Below are 22602 nucleotides of genomic sequence, written 5' to 3'. Positions count from 1 at the left end.
GTTAATAAACTTCTTGAATGTGGTTTTGTGCACCTTGAGTGGTGCAGTTTTTAGAATGGTGTCACTTTTGGATATTTTCAGCCATATAGACCCCTCAAACTGACTTCAAATGTGAGGTGGTCCCTAAAAAAAATGGTTTTGTAAATTTCGTTGTAAAAATGAGAAATCGCTGGTCAAATTTTAACCCTTATAACTTCCTAGCAAAAAAAAATTTTGTTTCCAAAATTGTGCTGATGTAAAGTATACATGTGGGAAATGTTATTTATTAACTATTTTGTGTCACATAACTCTCTGGTTTAACAGAATAAAAATTCAAAATGTGAAAATTGCGAAATGTTCAAAATTTTCGCCAAATTTCCGTTTTTATCACAAATAAACGCAGAATTTATTGACCTAAATTTACCACTAACACGAAGCCCAATATGTCACGAAAAAACAATCTCAGAACCGCTAGGATCCGTTGAAGCGTTCCTGAGTTATTACCTCATAAAGGAACACTGGTCAGAATTGCAGAAAAACGGCAAGGTCTTTAAAGGGACACTGTCACCTGATTTTGGAGGGAACAATCTTCAGCCATGGAGGCGGGGTTTGGGGGTTTTTGATTCACCCTTTCCTTACCCGCTGGCAGCATGCTGGCTGCAATATTGGATTGAAGTTCATTCTCTGTCCTCCATAGTACACGACTGCGCAAGGCAAGATTGCCTTCTGCAGGCATGTACTACGGAGGACATAGAATGAACTTCAATCCAATATTGCAGCCAGCATGCAGCCGGCAGGTAAGGAAAGGGTGAATCAAAAACCCCAAAACCCCGCCTCCATGGCTGAAGATTGTCCCCTCCAAATTCAGGTGACAGAGTCCCTTTAAGCTGACAGCCTACCCACTGAGTTTTTCAAGCCAAAGAAGGTCTTTTTCCTGAAGCATCTTCTCTGGCATTTGCAGAGTTGGTCTTCTAAACAACCCCGCCCAAAGAATGAACAGGTTGCTTGTTTTTGCCGCTAAGGCCTCTTTCACATTTCCGTCGGCCAGACGTACCGATGGACGTTGTGCAAATAGTGCACAACATGGGCAGCAGATACCGTTTTTTTAGACGCATCCGCTGCCCATTATGAGTTTCGGGGAGGTGGGGGCAGAGTTCCGGCCGCGCATGCGCAGTCGGAAATGGCGGTTCCAATGGACGAAAAAACGTTACATTGAACGTTTTTTCATCATGACGGGCCGCAAAATCACGACGCATCCGCACAAATCGCACGACGGATGCGACGTGTGGCCATACGTCGCAATGCGTCGCTAATGCAAGTCTGTGGAGAAAAAACGCATCCTGCGGGCGACTTTGCAGGATGCGTTTTTTTCTCCAAAACGACGCATTGGCCAAACAACGGAAGTGTGAAAGAGGCCTTAAGTGACAGAAGACAGAAAATATGCACCGCAAGTTGTTTTGTCATTGCTGTGCATTATGTTCATTCTTTGGCTGGAGTCACAATAGCGATTTTAACATCGGTCCAATTTTGTTCTTGCAAACTCGGACGAGTGTAATGCAAGTGTCATGAGTTTTTAATGCGAGTACAATCCAATTTTCCACACACCTAGCATCCGATTTACATCAGAATGCAGTGTGATTGCTATCCGATTGCAATGCGATTTTAACATGAGATTTTACATAGAGATATAGTGCAATTCTCTATGTAAGTCTAAGTTCACATTTGCGTTGTGCGCCGCAGCGTCATCGCCGCAACGCACAACGCAAACAAAAACGCAGCAAAACGCATGCACATGCGGCCCCATGCGGCGCCAATGTTAAAGATAGGGCCGCACGACGCATGCGTTTTTTAAAAGGTCGGCGCCGCACAAAAAATCCAACATGTTGCGTTTGCCGCGCCCAGACAGGTGCGCCCTAACGCCGCATGCGGCGTAAAACGCAACACAACACATGCACATGCGGCCCCATGCGGCGCCAATGTTAAAGATAGGGCCGCACGACGCATGCGTTTTGTTGCGGCGGCGACGCTGCGGCGCAAACCGCAAATGTGAACGTACCCTAATTTACACATAGTTTTCAAAGGAAATATTCTTCAAAACATATATATTGTGAGGCAGAGACCGATGTTACTTATGAGGGTTGCTATGTGTCCCCCAGGATGTGCTCAGAAGCCTATTAAACCCACTGGAGTACCTTGTGGTCACGGCAGGCTGCCTGTGAGTCACAAGACAAAGTACACAAACGGTCAAAATGGTTGGTACCCCTCGTTTAATGACAGAAAAACCTACAATGGTCACAGAAATAACTTGAATCTGATAAAAGTAATAATAAATAAAATATCTATGAAAATGAACAAATGAAAGTCAGACATTGCTTTTCAACAATGCTTCCACAGAATTTAAAAAAAAATAAAACTCATGAAATAGGCCTGGACAGAAATGCATTGTTTGGGGAGACTGCTGTCTAGCGCCTGATGTGACTCCTTCATTCAGCGGTGCTACAAGTTCACTACAAGCCTGCAGATGAGTATCAATGTTACGGTATTACCCTTATGAGGATGGGGATGACTGGGTCTCTGCATAAGAAACATTGCCTCTATGGGGGCTCCAGGCTTGTGGGTCTTGTGTGACATGTTATATTGCATTGTGCACTTTAAACGGTAATAGCATGATTTACTGCTTTATTTGTATGTCCTGAGTATTCACTTATCATTTTTTGGTCATTTTTTGGACATATTATACTGTAGTGCACATTGAAACAGTAAAAGTATTATCTGCTTGTATATATAATAATAATAATAATAATTTTATTTATATAGCGCCAACATACTCCGCAGCGCTTTACAAATTATAGAGGGGACTTGTACAGACAATAGACATTACAGCATAACAGAAATACAGTTCAAAACAGATACCAGGAGGAGTGAGGGCTCTGCTCGCAAGCTTACAAACTATGGGATATATATATATATATATATATATATATATATATATATATATATATATATATATATATGTCTTGAGCACCTGCTTATTGCTATTATTACTGAATAGGCGCTTTTCTTATCCAGTTTCTATTTCCTTGGATTTTAGGGTATATCATTATTTTTTCTGTTAGTATTTTATTTATTTTGGAGAGTGATATCCGTATCAAGTTACTGATTGATGACCATTTACCTGTATCTTAACATTATGACATCCTATATGTAGTTATTTTATTACCAAGGAAGCTGGATATATGCTTCATCTTTTGGACAATACTGATATAATTACATCTCGTTCGCCTACCTGCTGTAATTTTTGTGGGGCATACTCTGCTTTATCTGCAGATGCCCGATATTTGAATATCCGTGTATATCTACGCAATAGGTGGGATATTTTCTCACAAATTTTTTGTTTTTTCTGGTGTTCTTATTTTTGGGTGTAGGGGTGTTTTTGGTTCATTTCTTTATCTCTCTATCCCTAATTAGGGACTTTATAGGGATCCTAGGGACAGTCTACGCAGAGTGGGGGCGCCTACCGTTTCACATTAGGGCGCCTACCCCCACTGTTAGGTAGTGTTTTCCCCATAGGGATTTTTTAGGATTTTTTCAGGTTTCCCTATTTAGGGATTTCTAGGGATTTTTGAGGGTGAGTCGACGTTGAGTGGGGGCGCCTACCGCAGTAAATTAGGGTGCCAACCCCCACTGCTAGGTAGCATTAAGTGCAGTGACTCCCTAGGACCTAACAGGTACATAACTTGTTGTTATTATTTTTTGATTGTTTATGTTAAGAGAGCTTTTAAACTGTTGCTAAATAAAAGTTATATTTTAGGGATCCTTGTACTGTTTAGGTGGTCTGAGTTGTCTAGGATTCCAATATATCCTTTTTTGGTTTGGCCTGTGTATCACACTCAACATGGACCAGAGGAAGTGAAGGAAAGAGTTGTCTCAAGAGATTAGAAGGAAAATTATAGACAAAAATGTTAAAGGAAAAGTTATAAGACCATCTCCAAGCAGCTTGATGTTCCTGTGACTAAAGTTGCACATATTTTTCAGAAATTTAATATCCATAGGACTATAGCCAACCTCCTGGGACATGGCCGCAGGAGGAAAATTGATGACAAATCAGAGAGACGGATAATATGAAATGGTAACAAAAGGGCCCAGAAAAACTTCTAAACAGATTAAAGGTGAACTTCAAGTTCAAGGAACATCAGTGTCAGATCACACCATCCGTCGTTGTATGAGCCAAAGTGGACTTCATGGGAGATGACCAAGGAGGACACCATTGTTGAAGAAAGAAAAAAAACATAAAAAAGCCAGACTGGAATTTGCCAAACTACATGTTGACAAACCACAAGGCTTCTGGGAGAATGTCCTATGGACGTATAAGACAAAAATGGAACTTTTTGGCAAGGCACATCAGCTCTATGTTAACAGACGGAAAAACTAAGAATATCAAGAAAAGAACACTGTCCCTACTGTGAAACATGGAGGAGGCTCTGCTATGTTCTGCTTTGTTGCATCTGGCACAAGGTGTCTGGAATCTGTGCAGGGCACAATGAAATCTCAAGACTATCAAGGGATTCTAGAGAGATATGTACTGCCCAGTGTCAGAAAGCTTGGTCTCAGTCACAGGTCACGGGTCTTGCAACAGGATAATGACCCAAAACACACAGCTAAAAACACCCAAGAATGGCTAAGATGAAAACATTTGACTATTTTGAAGTGGCCTTCTATGAGCCCTGACCTAAATATATACAGGTCCACTCACTGATTCCAAGATTGTAGACACCTTTGATGCTAATTAGTGGACATACTGTGGTTTAACATGTCCCTTTTGTCATATTATTTTCAGGGGTACCATCATTTCTGTCCAGGCCTATTTCATGAGTTTTATTTTTATTTTTTTAAATTCTGTGGAAGAATGGTTGAAAAGCAATGTCTGACTTTCATTTGTTCATTTTCATAGATCTTTTATTTATTATTACTTTTGTCAGATTCAAGTTATTTCTGTAACCATTGTGGGTTTTTCTGTCATTAAACGAGGGGTGCCAACAATGTTAACCACGTATGTATTACAATGTTAATAAAGACGGATGTAAATTATATAAATTGCTTTGTTCACTTATTTTTATAGCAATAAATATATTAAATTACCTTTTTTAACATTAGGCTGCGGAAATGATGTGGAGGTATATATTTTTCTAGAATGCTCTCATGAAGAACTCTGTTAGTAGCATTTTGCAGAAGCACCAATTTTTGAACAAGATTGTCCTGATTTAATTTCCTTTCTTCTGATAACTGAAAAAAATACAGAGATGTCATCAACCTAAACAAACATACAGTAGATCTACCAAGTTTCTAGAGGACTTATCATGCTTTTGTAACAAGGCATGGGACGGTAGCCTTGGGTGAGGTACTCGTCTCTTGCACCCTGCCACGTTACATGAAAGTGGGGGTCCTGGCTTGGTGTCTGGACTTGTGCTGTGAGGGCTGTACGCCCATGCAGGCCGCGTGTGACTGATATTGCTGTTTTGCCAGGAACAGATGTTGGATAGTTCAATGAGGGAGACCACCATTTGAAAATAAACTTTTTGGGGGCGTGGCCTAGAGGCATGTGAGGAGGATGTGTGCCTGCAGAGCTCCCACATGTCCTAGTTAAATACCACTGCTAAATACCCACAGTTCAGCCAGTAATTATCTGTGGAGAGGCCCTGGGGACTGGTGGAGGTCGTTGGGCCGTCATGGGAGCATTCCAGGCGAGCAACATGCTGAAAAAAGGTCAAAAGAGGATAACAAGAGAGATGGCCTCTGGTTCCCAAGATGGCACCGCCGCTTCAGCACGTGCTCTGGCAGATGCAGAGACTGATAGTGCAGCCAGAAACAGAGAAGTAGCGGCTCGTCTGTCGCGATATGCCCGAGTGGAGGAATTGGAGAAGGAATCTCCCCAAGCAGCTGGAAAAGATCTGGACACAGAAGGAGAAGTTACAGAGCGGGGGATGAGTGAAGAGGGGGAGGAGGAGACTGAAAGTGCTGGAGGGCAGAGGAACCAGGAGGCCCTGGCTAGCTGGGGAGGGCTGGTGGAACAAAATAAGAAGCAGCTCACAGCGCTGAAGCTGCAGATTCCTGCTGAGCCCACTATAAAGGACGTGCTGGTGGCTGTTATGCAGTGTGGATGAGCCATTACTAATGTGCTCACTCAGTTGGGCTTTCTACAGGAATCAATGCAAAATGTAAAACATGATCTCCACACAGTTAAGGACAGAACTGTGCAATTGGAAAAAAGAGTTGGTGTGGTTGAAAATACAGTTTCTGCGTCTGCGCAGCACAATAAGGAGATCACGAAAGATATTGCTGTGATTTGGCACAAAATGGATGATTTGGAGAACAGGTCCAGGCATAATAATGTTCGCATTGTCGGTGTGCCAGAACGATGCGAGGGCAAAAATCCTACTGCATTTATTGAGGCCCGGATAAAGGAGAAACATGGACCGGACAGTCTGACTCACTTGTACGTGGTGGAGCGCGCTCATAGGATCCCGGCCCATCCCCCTCCCCCCCGGCCATCCACCAAGGCCTATTCTGGCCAAAATACTTCACTACAGAGACAGAGACAACATTCTTCAGTTCTCAAGAGATCACCCTGAACTAACTATTGATGATTCTAGAGTTTCATTTTATCCGTATTTCTCACTGACAGTGCAGAAAATGAAAGAAAAATTTGTTGATATCAAAAAACGGCTGAGGGCTCTTGGCCTGAAATACTCAATGATTTTCCCAGCTAAATTGCGGGTCGAGGCTGATTGGTTGGATCTGAATGAACAACATTTAAGAAGAGAGTTGGAGGACTGCAGTGGGGAAAAGTGAACTTTTAGACACTTTAAGTTGTCTCTGTGCTCAGATGATCACATTGTGCTGTGGGGTGTTATCCTGTAAAATGTGGGGGGCGAGATGGGAACTAAAACGCCCGGTGTTGGGGTTTTATCTATTCTAGAGGGGAGAATACGCTTCTTCTGAATCTAACACAATTTAAAGTTATGTTGGAATGGGTTGTTAGGAGGGTGGAAGGGAATGGGGGGGGGTGTTAGGTCCTTTGATATGTGCACATATGTCAAAATAGGTTTGGCTAAGATTAGCTGGATATTGTTGTGTATGACTAAAACTACTAGTTATGGGGGAGGTTAGGATTCTTAGTTGGAATGTTAGGGTGGTTTCACACTTGCGTTTTTGTCTGCAGCGTTTTTTTTCAAAAAAAACGCATGCGTTTTTTTTCCCTATCTTTAACATTGAAAACGCATGTGTTTTTTTGTGTACGCGTTTGGTCGCGTTTTTTGACGCATGCGTTTTTTTACTGCATGCGTTCATTTTCTGAAATGCTACTTGTAGTATTTTTAGAAGCGTTTTTTGGACCATAAAAAAACGCATGCGTTTTCATGCGTTTTTTTTGGGTCAAAAAATACATTGGAGTCAATGGGGACGCATGCGTTTTTTGGTGCATGCGTTTTTTGCGGTAAAAAACGCATGCGTTTTTTTATTAAAAAAAACAGAAAACACACTGATATGCCACCCCCCAACATAAAGGTGATAAAGGGAACCTAACCCTACCCCTAACCCTACCCCTAACCCTAACCCTACCCCTAACCCTAACCCTAAGGGATCCTAACCCTAACCCTACCCCTAACCCTACCCCTAACCCTAACCCTACCCCTAACCCTAAGGGATCCTAACCCTAACCCTAATCCTAATCCCTTTATGGTTAGGGTTAGGGGTAGGGTTAGGGGTAGGGTTAGGATCCCTTAGGGTTAGGGTTAGGGGTAGGGTTAGGGTTAGGTTTAGGGTTAGGATCCCTTAGGGTTAGGGGTAGGGTTAGGGTTAGGGGTAGGGTTAGGGTTAGGGTTAGGATCCCTTAGGGTTATTGTTAGGGTTAGGGTTAGGGTTAGGATCCCTTAGGGTTAGGGTTAGGGGTAGGGTTAGGGGTAGGATCCCTTTAGGGTTAGGGTTAGGGTTATGATCCCTACCCCTAACCCTAACCCTGTTTCTGTTTATAGTGGGTTTTTTTACTTTTTTTTGATGATTGACAGCTGTCACACATTTCTCAGCATGCATTTAAAAAACGCAAACGCATGTAAAAACGCATGTAAACGCGTCAAAACGCCGCGTTTTTTTCACCACATGCAAAAACGCATGCGTCAAAAAAACGCAGCGTTTACATGCGTTTACATGCGTTTTTCACCATGCGTTTTTTTGCGTTTTTTACCGCAAAAACGCACCCCAAAAAACGCCAATGTGAAACCAGCCTTAGAGGGATGAAGTCCCCAGTAAAAAGACAGGCGATTTTTTCTTTTATTGCGGATCATAAACCAACAGCAATCTGTCTGCAGAAGACGCATCTTACCCGAGAGACACTCAATATTCTAGATAAGAGATGGATATTGGCGGGATATCACTCCACTTATTCCCAGTATTCCAAAGGTGTTAGTATACTAATTGGATGGGGTGCTCAGTTTTCATGTAATCAGGTGGTGGTGGACGAGGAGGGGCGGTTTGTTATTTTATGTTGTACCTTGTCTGCAGTTACAATGATACTCATATCTTTATATATTCCTCCGCCATATAGTAGTAGGATGATATATCAAATCCTGACTATTTTGAGAGGTTTTCCAGGGGTCCCATATTTAGTGGTGGGTGATTTCAATAACATTTTAGATGCCCATTGGGATAGAGGTAATCACGCACCTATAAAACCGGAAGGTAATTGCACACCATTTGGGGCGCTCCTGCGAGAACTAGCTTTAAACGATCTATGGAAATGCAGGAATCCCGAGGTGTATCAGTATTCATGTTTTTCCCCTACTTTTACTTTCCTATCTCGTGTCAATCTGGCCTTGGAGGATGGTCTCATGCTGGGGAAAATGTTGAATATTTGCCGAGGACAGTGTCGGACCATTCACCCCTGTCCATTGTGATCAAGGGGGATGAAGTGGTGTCACGGGGTAGGCCTCTATGGCGCTTAAATCCGTTTTGGTTGCAGCTAGTGGATAAGACTGATATGTTCACCTCTGAATTACAGGAATTCCTTCGGTTTAATGAGAACTCAGCCTCTAGTCTGGTGGTGTGAGAGACTCTGAAGGCATGCTAGCATGGTATGTTTATTCGCGAGATTTCAAAGATTAAGTCTAGTTCAAGACAAAAATCTAAACTTGTACTTCAGGAGTTGGAAGATGCAGAGTGGGCTTTCTCAATGCAGGTCACGCCTAACACACAGAGGAGACTTAAGGATGCTCAGTCACGAGTGACCAAAATGACTCTACAGCTGGCCGCGCAGAAACGTATGTTCCAATCGACCCAATTCTTTGAAAGTGCAGAGAGTGTGGGGCACCCACTCTCGGTTATAACGTCAGCACAGAAAGGGTCCTCGTTCATACCTGGGCTCAGTGGTGGGGATGGGACACTTATCACGGATTCACCATGAATTCTAAGGATTTTGAGGGCCTTTTACACTAACTTGTATTCCTCTCATTTTGGGGCTTCCACGGAAGAGCTTATGGACTTTCTAGAAGCCGCCAGGCTCCTGCGACTTTCTGATGCGAATAGAGCTTTATTAGATGAACCTTTGGGTTTAGATGAGCTTGAAGAGGCTCTGAACACTATATCTAATAACAAATCACCGGGGGTGGATGGCATACCAGTGGAGGTCTATAAAAAAAATAAGTCGGTTCTACTCCCAATATTATTGACTACAATTAACGATAGCCTCGGGCTTGGGGTCCTTCCGCCTTTTATGCGGGAAGATATTATTACTGTCTTACCAAAAAAAGATAAGGATCCTACCCTCCCGGCCTCGTATAGACCAATTTTACTTCTGACAGTAGATGTTAAGCTATTAGCAAAGGTGTTGGCCATTCGTCTTTCAAAAGTCGTGGAATCTCTAATACACTCGGATCAGACGGGATTCATGCCTCATAAGTCAGCGGCCCTTAATGTTAGAAGACTATATTGCAATATGCAAGTGGGGGCGGACAATGTGGGGAGGAGGGCAGTTCTGTCCCTTGATGCCACTAAGGCATTTGACAGCGTGGAATGGAAATACCTGTTTGATACTGTGGCACCCCTAGGGGTATTTGCCACAAAAATAGTTACTGACACTAAATACAAGTAATAAGATAGCAAACTGCACTACCACCTCCGTCCAGAAGGGGGAGCTCCAGAGACTCCCCTTGATCCATTCTGGTCTGAGAGAAAAACTGGCAGTTGGGCCAAGGAGCTGAAAGTGAGAGGTTATACAGTTGAATCTCTAACAGCCCTGTGACTGTTACCAGGCCTAAATCACCGGCCTGAGGAGAAGAGGGATAGAGAAAAAGGACATTGTGAGAACCGGGTAGCATTAATCACTACCCAGAACAGGCGCAAAGACGGATACCGGATCCGTGGCTGTATTCATTATATATAATACAGCAACCGGAAAAACGTGAGGTGAAATCAGCTTCACTAGGGCCGGACGCAGCAACAGACACAGAGTTCAGCGGTACTCCTGGAGGGGGTAAGCCGATAAAAGGACTCGGGTTGCCCGTCGAACCAGGACCCGGAGGGGACAGATTGGGCCGGCAGCCAGTTCACATACAGCAGCAGGGCCACACAGAAATTGCGTACAATAAGAGGCGAAGACCCCGGCAGGGTCAAAGTAACTCAGAGTTCCCATACAGACTCCGGTGACAGGACATGTTGGAAATCCTTTTATATTGAAGTAAACTGGTTAAACGTTTCAGTGCCTCAGTCTTTCATTTGGACAATAGCCAATATCCAGGATCGGGATCATCACCGCTGGGAGAACCTGCTGCTGATCAAGTAAGTGCCTGTTCCCTCACGATACCCCTTACACTGTGCATTGCCTGAGGCCACAGCACCGGGTCAAGCCACCCGTGACATCCCCCTCAAGAGACAGACTCCATTGGTCCGGTGCTGGGTACCCCGGTCTCCTGGGCGTCACAATTGGCGTCACGAACAGGATCTAGCCAGCCCGTATACCGGGTATTGTGTGCCGTGATTGGAGTCCAAAACTGTGAAAACTTGGATGAAAAATCTTGAAAATTGACTTTATTAAAGAAAAATCCATTCCCCATTGAAAACTATTGAAAGTGACTTTTCCCCATTGGTTATAATGGAGTAAAGATGGCCGCCATCCCCTGAGGTAATCACCTCATAACCGTTAGGCACGAGACTGTTAATTGAGCTACGCCATCACCTGAGCCCCAGTCTAACTGAAAAACTTCAGAATCCGCCATTACAGAGCGTGCGGCGGGTGGGAGCAGCAGGGGGCGTGTCATTGTGGGCGGCACCAAGCTGAGCGCTCTGACGTCAGAGCAAGGGGAAAACCAATCCTGCTGCGCAGCAGAACGAATCTACACTATCCCGACGGAAGCGGAGGACCGGAAGGGTCCGGATTAACTAAGGGGGCACAGTATGTCGCAGCACGGAGACGCTGCAGCACCCGGCGACGCTAATACAGCTGAAAGACAAGAGCGAACTTTCAACCAGAATGCTCTAGCGACCCCATTAAGACCGGGTGACCAAGTGCTCAAGAGAAATCGTCGAACCAATAAACTAGACAATCAGTGGGAAGCCGTACCCTACACAGTTTTACCAACAAGAATGGATAATCCCAAAATGTGTCTCATTAGCAAAAACGGAGGCTTAACATCTGTACTGGTGTCAAGAGACAATCTTAAATTATGTCCGGAAGTATTGAAAGAGCCAGAAGTTGTCCAGCCAGAACCAGAAGTTATTCAACCCATACAGGTTCAACCAGTAAAGGAAAAAGAAGAGGAAATGTATCACACCTGTATAGGAGACTTTCCCAAAACCCTACTAACATACCATGGTGCAGTAGTGGTTCCCATGGTGGCCTTTTACCCAACACCGAACCCAATACGAGAAGTCCCAAGACAGGAAGAGGCTGACCCCGTACTACAGGAGGTTCCAGGCCAGGAAGAACAGATTCCTGGTCAGAGTAATCCCATTCACGGTGGACTTGCCAACTCCATAGTCGTGGAATTATCTTTAGCAGAGCAGGCAGATACTACATCCGCAGTAGACAGTAGTACACCACATGAAGAGACACCGCTATTACGTAGATCACAGCGTAGTACCCAGGGTCAATTACCGGCCAGGTATGCAGATTACCAACTATAAAGCTCATAATGTGAATTGTATATATGTTATGCTGTATATAGTTAAACAGAAAATGTAGTATAGTCATTGTTATCATTCTGCAACGTTTAAGCCCAGTGCCTACAGAGACTTGTCTGTATGAACTTCTTGAATATTCTTGAACTTGTTATCAACCCGGAGGCACTAAATCAAAGCTCCGGAAAGACTGCTTTTTGAACTTTGCTTTTTGCTCTTTTTGAACTTTCTTTAGACTTTATATTGGTAACTCCGTTGGAAAAATGGAACTAAATTCCTGGACACAAAGTGCAGTGCCTTTCCTAGTACCTTCAAGGATAGAACTGTATTAATGGACGCTATTTGAAGTGACTTTACAGAACTCTATTTTTGTTTCCTTGAGTGGTTTTTGTAACTTTTCATTTTTAAGACTCTGTACATATTAATTGTTATTTCAAAATGTTATCGTCCCACAGTCCCGGAGTACTGTTCTTAACTAAGGGGGAATGTGGCACCCCTAGGGGTATTTGCCACAAAAATAGTTACTGACACTAAATACAAGTAATAAGATAGCAAACTGCACTACCACCTCCGTCCAGAAGGGGGAGCTCCAGAGACTCCCCTTGATCCATTCTGGTCTGAGAGAAAAACTGGCAGTTGGGCCAAGGAGCTGAAAGTGAGAGGTTATACAGTTGAATCTCTAACAGCCCTGTGACTGTTACCAGGCCTAAATCACCGGCCTGAGGAGAAGAGGGATAGAGAAAAAGGACATTGTGAGAACCGGGTAGCATTAATCACTACCCAGAACAGGCGCAAAGACGGATACCGGATCCGTGGCTGTATTCATTATTTATAATACAGCAACCGGAAAAACGTGAGGTGAAATCAGCTTCACTAGGGCCGGACGCAGCAACAGACACAGAGTTCAGCGGTACTCCTGGAGGGGGTAAGCCGATAAAAGGACTCGGGTTGCCCGTCGAACCAGGACCCGGAGGGGACAGATTGGACCGGCAGCCAGTTCACATACAGCAGCAGGGCCACACAGAAATTGCGTACAATAAGAGGCGAAGACCCCGGCAGGGTCAAAGTAACTCAGAGTTCCCATACAGACTCCGGTGACAGGACATGTTGGAAATCCTTTTATATTGAAGTAAACTGGTTAAACGTTTCAGTGCCTCAGTCTTTCATTTGGACAATAGCCAATATCCAGGATCGGGATCATCACCGCTGGGAGAACCTGCTGCTGATCAAGTAAGTGCCTGTTCCCTCACGATATCCCTTACACTGTGCATTGCCTGAGGCCACAGCACCGGGTCAAGCCACCCGTGACATCCCCCTCAAGAGACAGACTCCATTGGTCCGGTGCTAGGTACCCCGGTCTCCTGGGCGTCACAATACGCTTCAGTGCATGGGTTTTGGTCCAGGCTTTATTGGTTGGATTAAGCTCTTGCACTCAGAACCGTCGGCAAGAATACGAGCGAATGGACTGTTATCTGAACCCTTCAATCTGTATAGGGGTACGAGGCAGGGTTGCCCTCTGTCTCCACTGCTTTTCGCCCTGGCGGTGGAGCCTTTGGCTTCGAGGATAAGACTTAACCCAGAAATTGAGGGGTTTAGATACGGGACATTAGAGGGGAAAGTGGCTCTCTACACCGATGACATTCTCCTGTTTTTGGCTGACTCTGACGAATCGCTCAATGGAGTAATGTCACTTTTTGCTGCGTTTGGAGCTATATCGGGTTTGGCCATAAATTGGGAAAAGTCTGCTATTTTACCATTATACCCAACTGTGGTTAGAGCTCCACAGGTGCCAGTAGTGTCATGTTTTAAATACCTGGGTATCAATGTATCAAACAAAATATTAGATTATGAACGCTTAAATCTTTCCCCGCTTGTGGCTAGGATTAAACAGAAGATTAAGGCCTGGACTAAGTTACATTTGTCAATAGTTGGGAGAGTGAACCTGTTGAAAATGGTGATTATGCCTGAGCTTTTGTATGTTCTTCATAACTCCCCAATTTGGCTTCCCCAAAATAGGTTCTTTAAAATTAATGCACTGTTTAGGGAACTTATATGGTTGAAAAAGGGTGCGAGAATTAAGTTAGAGCACTTACAAAGGAGTAAGGAGGAGGGAGGGTTGGCATTGCCTAACCCTTTGCTATATTTTTTTATCTTCCCAGTGTCAGCATCTGGCAAGTAGAATGGAGGACACATCTGTGGAAATAGGGGGAGGACGAGGGATTCTTCAGTTTCTGGGGGGTCGGGGTCCCCTATTCTCTAAGTTATAGAGGCGAATAAATTTAAACCGTGGGTGTCTAAATTTCCAACGGTAATGCTTATGGTCAAAGTGTGGGGCAAAATTAAAAGTTTAAGAGGAATTACTGGGTTCACTAGGTATACCCCTATATGGGATAATCCATATCTGCCGCAATTGAGGACATTGGAGGGGTTTGCGCAGTGGCGATGAGTGGGTATCTGGTGGCTCTCACAGCTGATAGATGGGGGTGTCTTTAAATCATTTGAGGACTTACGAAAAGAGTTCTCACTTCAGCATTCTATATTTTATCAGTATTTACAAGTAAGACACGATTATATAATGCAGACTCATATACACCCTAATATTATACATCATAATACTGTTATTAATAGACTCGGTTTACAGGCATCTACAAGAGGACTAATTTCATTTGTGTACAGGGAGCTCCTCTCAAGGGTGCTATTAGGTCACCCGATGACGGCATTAGCGAAATGGGAACAACAAGTGGGGGGGATTTCGGTAGATCAATGGGAGTCAATAATGCAAATGATCCCTAATTTGTCCCTCAGTGAGCCTAACAGTCTGCCTCAACGATATATCCTTTATAGGGTTTATAGGACTCCTAATTGGCTGTTTGATTTGGGTCTAAGGCCAAATTCAAAATGTCCCGAGTGTACGCTCAATAATGCAGATATCCTACATATGTTCTGGACGTGTCCCTGTATACAAATATTCTGGATTATGGTTCTCAACTTAATATATATGGCCACAGAGCAGGATATTCCCAGAGATCCTATTGTCTATGTGCTTGGATATGTTGAGGAGGCGGGAGGAGATGATTATTCACAAATAGCTATTGCCAGAATGCTTTTTACTGCTAGAAAATTAATAGGATCTCAGATAATCTCAGATAAAGTTCCCACGAGGAAAGAATATGTAAATAAGCTAAACCTCATACTATGCAGAGAGAAGGCCATTTATCTTCAATGGGGTAGACCGGCAGTGTTTGAGAAAATTTGGGCAGGAAGCTTGAATGTTCCGGGCTTACCGTCTGTAAGTTTATTCTCGTGATACCATGTTTATATCACCCTGAAAGTGATTTAGTTGTACTCCATGACTGGTGCCTTGGGATATGTGCCTCATCTATGTCTGTATTTTTCTTTTGATATATTTTATCTTTGGACCAGGGTTGGGTAGGGGGAAAAGATTGTGGGGTATTTTGGAGAAAATTCTGTTATGTTCTGAAAACTTTAATAAAAAAATATCTGATTAAAAAAAAATAAAATAAACTTTTTATTGAACAGGAACTTGGTAGGGAATATATACACGAGAATGGTGGGCACACAGTCTTATGTACATTTTCTTTACAACTCAAAGCATTTTCCACACATTATCCTTTTTTTTCTCTTTTATTCTCTTTTCCTCTTTATTCTCTTACTCTCTCTCTCTTTTTGTCCTCTGTCTTCATTGTTTCTCACTACTTCACCACAATCCAGCTCAATTCTATAGTCCTGGTTAGATAGATTCAGTTGTTCTCCCCACGGTTCCATGCCTCTTTCCCCCAAGAGTGCCAGTATGGCTGGTACTTATCTCTTCTGATGCTGACGCTCTAGAATTACTGCCCGGAACTTTATACTCATCTCACGTACATACTCAGTCCTATTCATGTCCATTACCTCCAAGAGTTATAAACTGGGCGCTTTTCGGCTAGGTGTCCTCTCCTAGGACCCATCTCCGATGAACCAATTTATCTCAGTGACTTCTGCTTGAGATCTCGCTATCTCTTTCCTTCAGTCTCCTTTCACTTTAAGGACACCCCAGAATGTTGCACTGCTCACAATGGACCTTAGGTACTCTTTCTATGCACTCCAGGCATTATCTGTGTTTCTAACAGGAAATTGTCACTTTTCCTTCAGCTTGGCGCCTCTCACTCTGTGCTAGTGCCAAACATTAACTCTCACTATCACTACTGTCAAATTGTACACACTATCAATATTAATTAATTATTAAGTTTAACATGCATAACAATTCACATTATACATCATATTTCACATTACACCACTTAACCTTAAACTTGTTTCTTCCAGGGGAAACGTGGACAACATGCCCATCTCCTTACACTTTATCCAATATTCATGGATATATTCATTTATCTGTCATCTGCATAGTACTGTGCATGAAGTTGGTATCAGAGTTCTGTGCATGGAGTCAGCCAGGAACCTCAATGATCTCTAGAAAGAGCATCCTGAGCCCTCTGTTCCTCCATACTGCATAAGCTATAATTACCAACATTTTTGAAGGCAAAATTGGGAAACTTAAGCTCTGCTTCATGAATGGCCAAAATGTTTAACAACACTCACGTTTGGGCCAAGTTTACCTGAATTTTGCTCCTTTTGTTCTCTAGTTAGTAGGACTATCCGGGCTATATCAGAACTATTTGAAATGAACAGCTGTTGAGTATTTGCATTGCCACACTCAGGGCCGCCATCAGGGCATTACTGCTCTGACTGGTGTATGGGGCCCGGGGGGCAGAGGGGGCCCGCAACGGGCCCCGTCTCATCTGCTCACCGGGCCCCTACCGGCAAGCTAAACCGGGCCCTTAGCGGGGCTGCGGCAACACTATTGGGGTGTGGGCTCACGCACGCACATCAATAGTTAACAGCCGCCAGCCAATTGGAGGCTGGCAGCTGACGTCAGCCGCAGCGCGCACCTTGCCGGCGTCTGACGTTAGTGTCAGTTGCCGGCAAGTGCGCGTTTCAGCTGAGTGGAGGGAGGGAGCTTCGCCTTCGCCGCAGGAGCGCGGTCAGGTAAGAACTTTTAAAAAAAATATTATTATTGAGAGCGGCGATCCGCGGGGCCCGGGGCAGAATGCTGGACACACTAGGGGTAGAATGCTGGAGCACTGGGGGCAGAATGCTGGAGCACTGGGGGTAGAATGCTAGACACACTGGGGGTAGAATGCTGGATGCACTGGGGGTAGAATGCTGGAGCACTGGGGGCAGAATGCTGGACCACTGGGGTAGAATGCTGGAGCACTGGGGGCAGAATGGTGGACACACTGGGGCACATACAGTAGCTGGAGCACTGGGGGCAGAATGCTGCACACACTGGGTGCAGAATGCTGTACGCACTGGGGGCAGAATGCTGGACACACGGGGGCAGAATGCTGGACACACTGGGGCAATATGCTGGACACACTGGGGGCAGAATGCTGGACACACTGGGGGCAGAATTCTGGACACACTGAGGAAGAATGCTGGAGCACTGGGGGCTCGCACGTCAATAGTTAACAGCCGCCAGCCAATTGGAGGCTGGCACCTGTCGTCAGCCGCAGCGCACACGTTGCCGGCGTCTGACGTCAGTGTCAGTTGCCAGCAAGTGCGCGTTTCAGCTGAGTGGAGGGAGGAAGCTTCGCCTTCGCCGCAGGAGCGTGGTCAGGTAAGAAGAACTTTCTTTTTTATTATTATTGAGAGCGGCGATCAGGGGGCCCTGGGGCAGAATGCTGGAGACACTGGGGGTAGAATGCTGGAGGACTGGGGGTAGAATGCAGGAGCACTGGGGGCAGAATGCTCCATACACTGGGGGTAGAATGCTGGAGCACTGGGGGCAGAATGCTGGACACACTGGGGCAGAATGCTGGAGCACTGGGGGCAGAATGCTGGACACACTGGGGCAGAATGCTGGACACACTGGGGCAGAATGCTGAAGCACTGGGGGCAGAATTCTGGACACACTTGGGCAGAATGCTGGACACACTGATGGCAGAACGCTGGAGAACTGGGGGCAGAATGCTGGACACACTGAGGGCAGAACACTGGACACACTGGGGCAGAATGCTGGAGCACTTGGGGGCAGAATGCTGGACACACTGGGGCAGAATGCTGGAGCACTGGGGGCAGAATGCTGGACACACTGAGGGCTGAATGCTGGAGCACTGGGGGCAGAATGCTGGACACACTGCGTGCCGAATGCTGGACGCACTTGGGGCAGAATGCTGGACACACTGAGGGCAGAATGCTGGAGCACTGGGGGCAGAATGCTGGACACACTGAGGCGAATGCTGGACGCACTTGGGGCAGAATGCTGCACACACTGGGGGTAGAATGCTGGAGCACTGGGGCAGAATGCTGGACACACTGGGGCAGAATGCTGGATACACTGGGGGCAGAATGCTGCACACACTGGGGGTAGAATGCTGGAGCCCTGGGGGCAGAATGGTGGACACACTGGGGCAGAATGCTGGACACACTGGGGCAGAATGCTGGAGCACTGGGGCAGAATGCTGGACACACTGGGGCAGAATGCTGAAGCACTGGGGGCAGAATTCTGGACACACTGGGGCAGAATGCTGGACACACTGATGGCAGAATGCTGGAGCACTGGGGGCAGGATGCTGGACACACTGAGGGCAGAACACTGGACACACTGGGGCAGAATGCTGGAGCACTGGGGGCAGAATGCTGGACACACTGGGGCAGAATGCTGGACACACTGGGGCAGAATGCTGGACACACTGAGGGCAGAATGCATTTTTACAGCCCCTGGTGTGCCTAATCAGTGGAAAAAAACAAAAGTGATACCATTTTGGAAACTAGACCCCTCAGCAAACTTATCTAGATGTGTGTTGAGCACCTGGAACCCCAGGTGCTTCACTTAAGTTTATATTGTAAAGCCATGAAAAAGAAACAAAACACGTTTTCAACAAAAATTTTCTTTTAGTCACAAATGTTTTACTTTCACAAGGTAACAGGAGAAAATCAACCCCAAAATTTGCAGTGCAATTCTCCTCAGTATGCAGATATTCCATATGTGGGGAAGGAGTATAAGAAGTATATATCATGGCACAGCTGTGATGGTGCTCAAGTAGGGTCCCAAACCAGATAATCAATAATAATAAACTTGGCACTCAACTCATGAGAATCCGGTGAAGAATATTTTTTAATGCAGTCAAAAAGTAAACGTACAATGTTTCGGTCACAAATGGACCTTCGTTATAATAGGCATTTTAGGTTACATTTTATTAGCCTATATCATGATATTCAATCCATCTCTCCTTAGTGCAACATATCGTTACTTGTTCAGCAGGCATTGGATCCCTTCTTTTTCGCTTCCAGTTTGGACATAAAGATGCCAGTGTAGGGTGTGCACTATGATCTTTATTTATGCATTTTTTCTTTTTCTTTTACCATAATTTTTAGTCCTTGAGCTTCTTGATTAGAACCCCCATTTTTTCTGGAATTTTTTGCCCTTTAGGATGTTTTTCCCTCCCTGCTAGGCCTCCACTTACATTGTGACCAATTCTGATATACCTTAAGCAGTCAGGTAGATGTCCTTGTTCCCTTCCCCCTTTTTCCTTGCTCGCTCCTCACATTCACGATGTACAATGATATATCTTCCTTGTCAAGAGTTATGTTACTTATTATGTTATTTTGTTCCTTCATCAACATGGATGTATTATTATGTTTTATTTCAATTATGTATACTGCAGTATGCTGACGAAGGTCCATTTACGACCAAAACGTTGTACCTTTACTTTTGGACTGCATTAAAAAATATTCTTCACCGGATTCTCATGAGTTGAGTGCCAAGTTTATTATTACAGAAAAGAAGGAGTGACATTTTGGAATACAAACTTTGATGGAATGGTCTGCCATTGTCATGTCATGTTTGGAGAGCCCCTAATGTGCCTAAACAAAAACCCCAACAAGTGACCACATTTTGGAAACTAGACCCCTCAAACAATCTAGATGTGTCGTAAGCACCTGGAACCCACAGAATTTTACAATGCTGATCTGTGGAAATAAAAAAAATATTTGTCACACAAAAATGTTGTTTTAGCCCCAAATGTTTTCATTTTCACAAGGATAGCAAGAGAAAATGGACCCGAAAATTTGTTGTGCTGATAACCCATATGTGGCAAAAAAAACTACTTTTGAAGCACAGTGCACAGATCAGAAGTGCAGAAACAACATATTGGAGTTTAGTTATTGCTGGACTGGTTTGAGGGTTCCATGGAACATTGGCTTGGCCCTTAAGATATCAGTACAGCAGAAACCCCCATAAGAGACCACATTTTACAAACTACACCTCTCAATGAATTCATCTAGGGGTGCAGTGATCATAATGACCCCACAGGTGGGTCACAGAATTCTATGCCATTGGGCTGTGAAAAAAAAAAATATTTTACCACCAAAATTTTGTTTTAACCCCAGATTTTACATTTTCTCACAGGGGAATGGGTAAAAACGGCACCAAAATTTGTCCCACAATTTCTGCAGAATGTGGAAATACTCCAAATGTGGCTGTATAGTACTGCTTAGCTACACGGTGAGACAGGGAGGGATGCAGCGCTATTTGCCTCCTGGAGCGCAGATTTTCAAAGAATAGTTTGCAGACTCCATATACAGAGTCCCTAAGTGCTAGAAGAGCAGAATTGCCCTTCAAGTGACCCCATTTTGGAAATTATATCCCTTGGGGAACTTATCCACAAGTCTAGTGACAATTTTGACTCCATGGGTGTTTTCCATAAACAAGCAGTATTGGGTATTGCTGAGTGAAAATTGCAAACTGCCATTGTAGTGACCAGAACATTGGAGTGACCAACCCATTGGTCCAGCTCATGCTTCTGGAGACATGCACCCATAAATTAGGCGGGCTCTTATCACTCCAAAAATGCCAAACTTGTGGATGCTAAATGTGTCTAAGGTACACTATGGGGCTCAAATTGCTGGATTTGTTTTGGGAGGTGATGAGCCATTTTGCTTTTCCAGAGCCTTTGTACATCCAGTAACATGAAAATCCCCTATATTTCCATTGAGAGATGATGGACCTGAATGGGGATTTGCTTTTTTGTGGATTGATTTGAAGCTTTTGTTGGGAACATTTTACATAACATTTGGAATCACATTTATCCATCACTCTACGCTGAGCACTTAAATCGGGGTTTCCATTTGAATCTCCAAGTGATGTAACTCAGATGAAACCCCCAAGGGAAACATTCACCATAAGGGTATGTGCACACGTTGCAGATTTCCTGCAGATCTGCAGGTTTTTTTTTCCACACAGAAACACTGCAGATCTGCAAGTGATTTACAGTACAATGTAAATCAATGGCAAAAGAAAATGCTGTGCTAATGGTGCGGAAAAATCTGCATGGAAAACGGAGCAGATTCAAAAAAGGACCATGTCAATTCTTTGTGCAGATCTGCTGCGTTTCTGTACCCATTCCATAATAGAAATCTGCAGGGGTAAAAAAAGGAAGAAATCTGCACAAAAATCTGCAATGTGTGCACAGACCATAATAAAGCAAAAGAGTTACTCTGAACTCCATTTGGCCTCTGTATAGTGGTGTCTTTCTTTTCAAAAGTGCACAAACTGGCAGACCATGCTTTTATAAACGCCTGAAAAGATGGACACTGCCGAATCACAGGCCAGACATTATCCACAGTGCCTCCATCTGCCTCACTATAGGGAATCTTCCACCGGAAGTTCTGTCTGAACCACATATTTCAGAGATTTACAAGGAAACTCCGGTGTAAGTGCTCAGTACAGAGCACAGGATAAATGTAAGCCGAGCCTTACTACGATATTTGTGAGGCAGAATGAACAGATCAACAGCAGGTGAAGAATTGGTTTTACTTATTTTTTTATACCGTTCTTTGTGTGGTATAAGTGATTAGACAACTTTATTCTTTGGGGTGGTGTGACTACTGTACGATACAAGATTTATATAGTTTTTTATGTTTGGTTGCTGTCAGACAATAAAAGACGCGTTCTTTTGCAAAAAAAAGTTTTTTCATCGCCATATTTTGAGAACTATAACTTTTCCATATTCCTGCCGACAAGTCATGTAATGGCTTATTTGTTGCGGGACACATCGGAGGCTTTTAATGGTACAATTTTCAGCACATGACATTTTTTTTTAATCGCTTTCTATTCCAATTTTTTGGGAGACTGAATGAATAAGCTTCAAGGATTTTTTTTCCTGCTGTTCCATGTGTGGTAAAATTGATAAGGCAGCTTTATTCTTCGGGTCAGTAGGATTACAGAGATACCACATTTATATTGTATTTTAATATGCTTTGGCACTATTACACAATAAAAACTATTTTATAGAAAAAATAATTATTTTGCATCGCTTTATTCTGAGAGCTATAACTTTTTTATTGTTTGGCTGATGGTGCTGTATGGCGGCTTCTTTTTTGCAAGACATCATGACGATT

General features: G+C 44.1%; 1 protein-coding gene across 1 annotated transcript in view; it reads right to left on the bottom strand.

The window, feature by feature from the left end:
* LOC138642404 (NFX1-type zinc finger-containing protein 1-like) overlaps nt 1-22602 on the bottom strand; it is a 418979-nt gene that overhangs the window by 132213 nt on the left and 264164 nt on the right. The window contains exon 22 of the mRNA XM_069730530.1: nt 5119-5262. Coding sequence (XP_069586631.1) covers nt 5119-5262 — 144 coding nt within the window. The remainder of the gene's footprint in view (nt 1-5118; nt 5263-22602) is intronic.

The sequence above is a fragment of the Ranitomeya imitator genome, chromosome 6 (assembly GCF_032444005.1).
Source record: "Ranitomeya imitator isolate aRanImi1 chromosome 6, aRanImi1.pri, whole genome shotgun sequence".
Classification (NCBI taxonomy): domain Eukaryota; kingdom Metazoa; phylum Chordata; class Amphibia; order Anura; family Dendrobatidae; genus Ranitomeya; species Ranitomeya imitator.
Note: the sequence above shows the minus strand (reverse complement) of the source record. Positions and strands in the feature narration are given on the sequence as shown.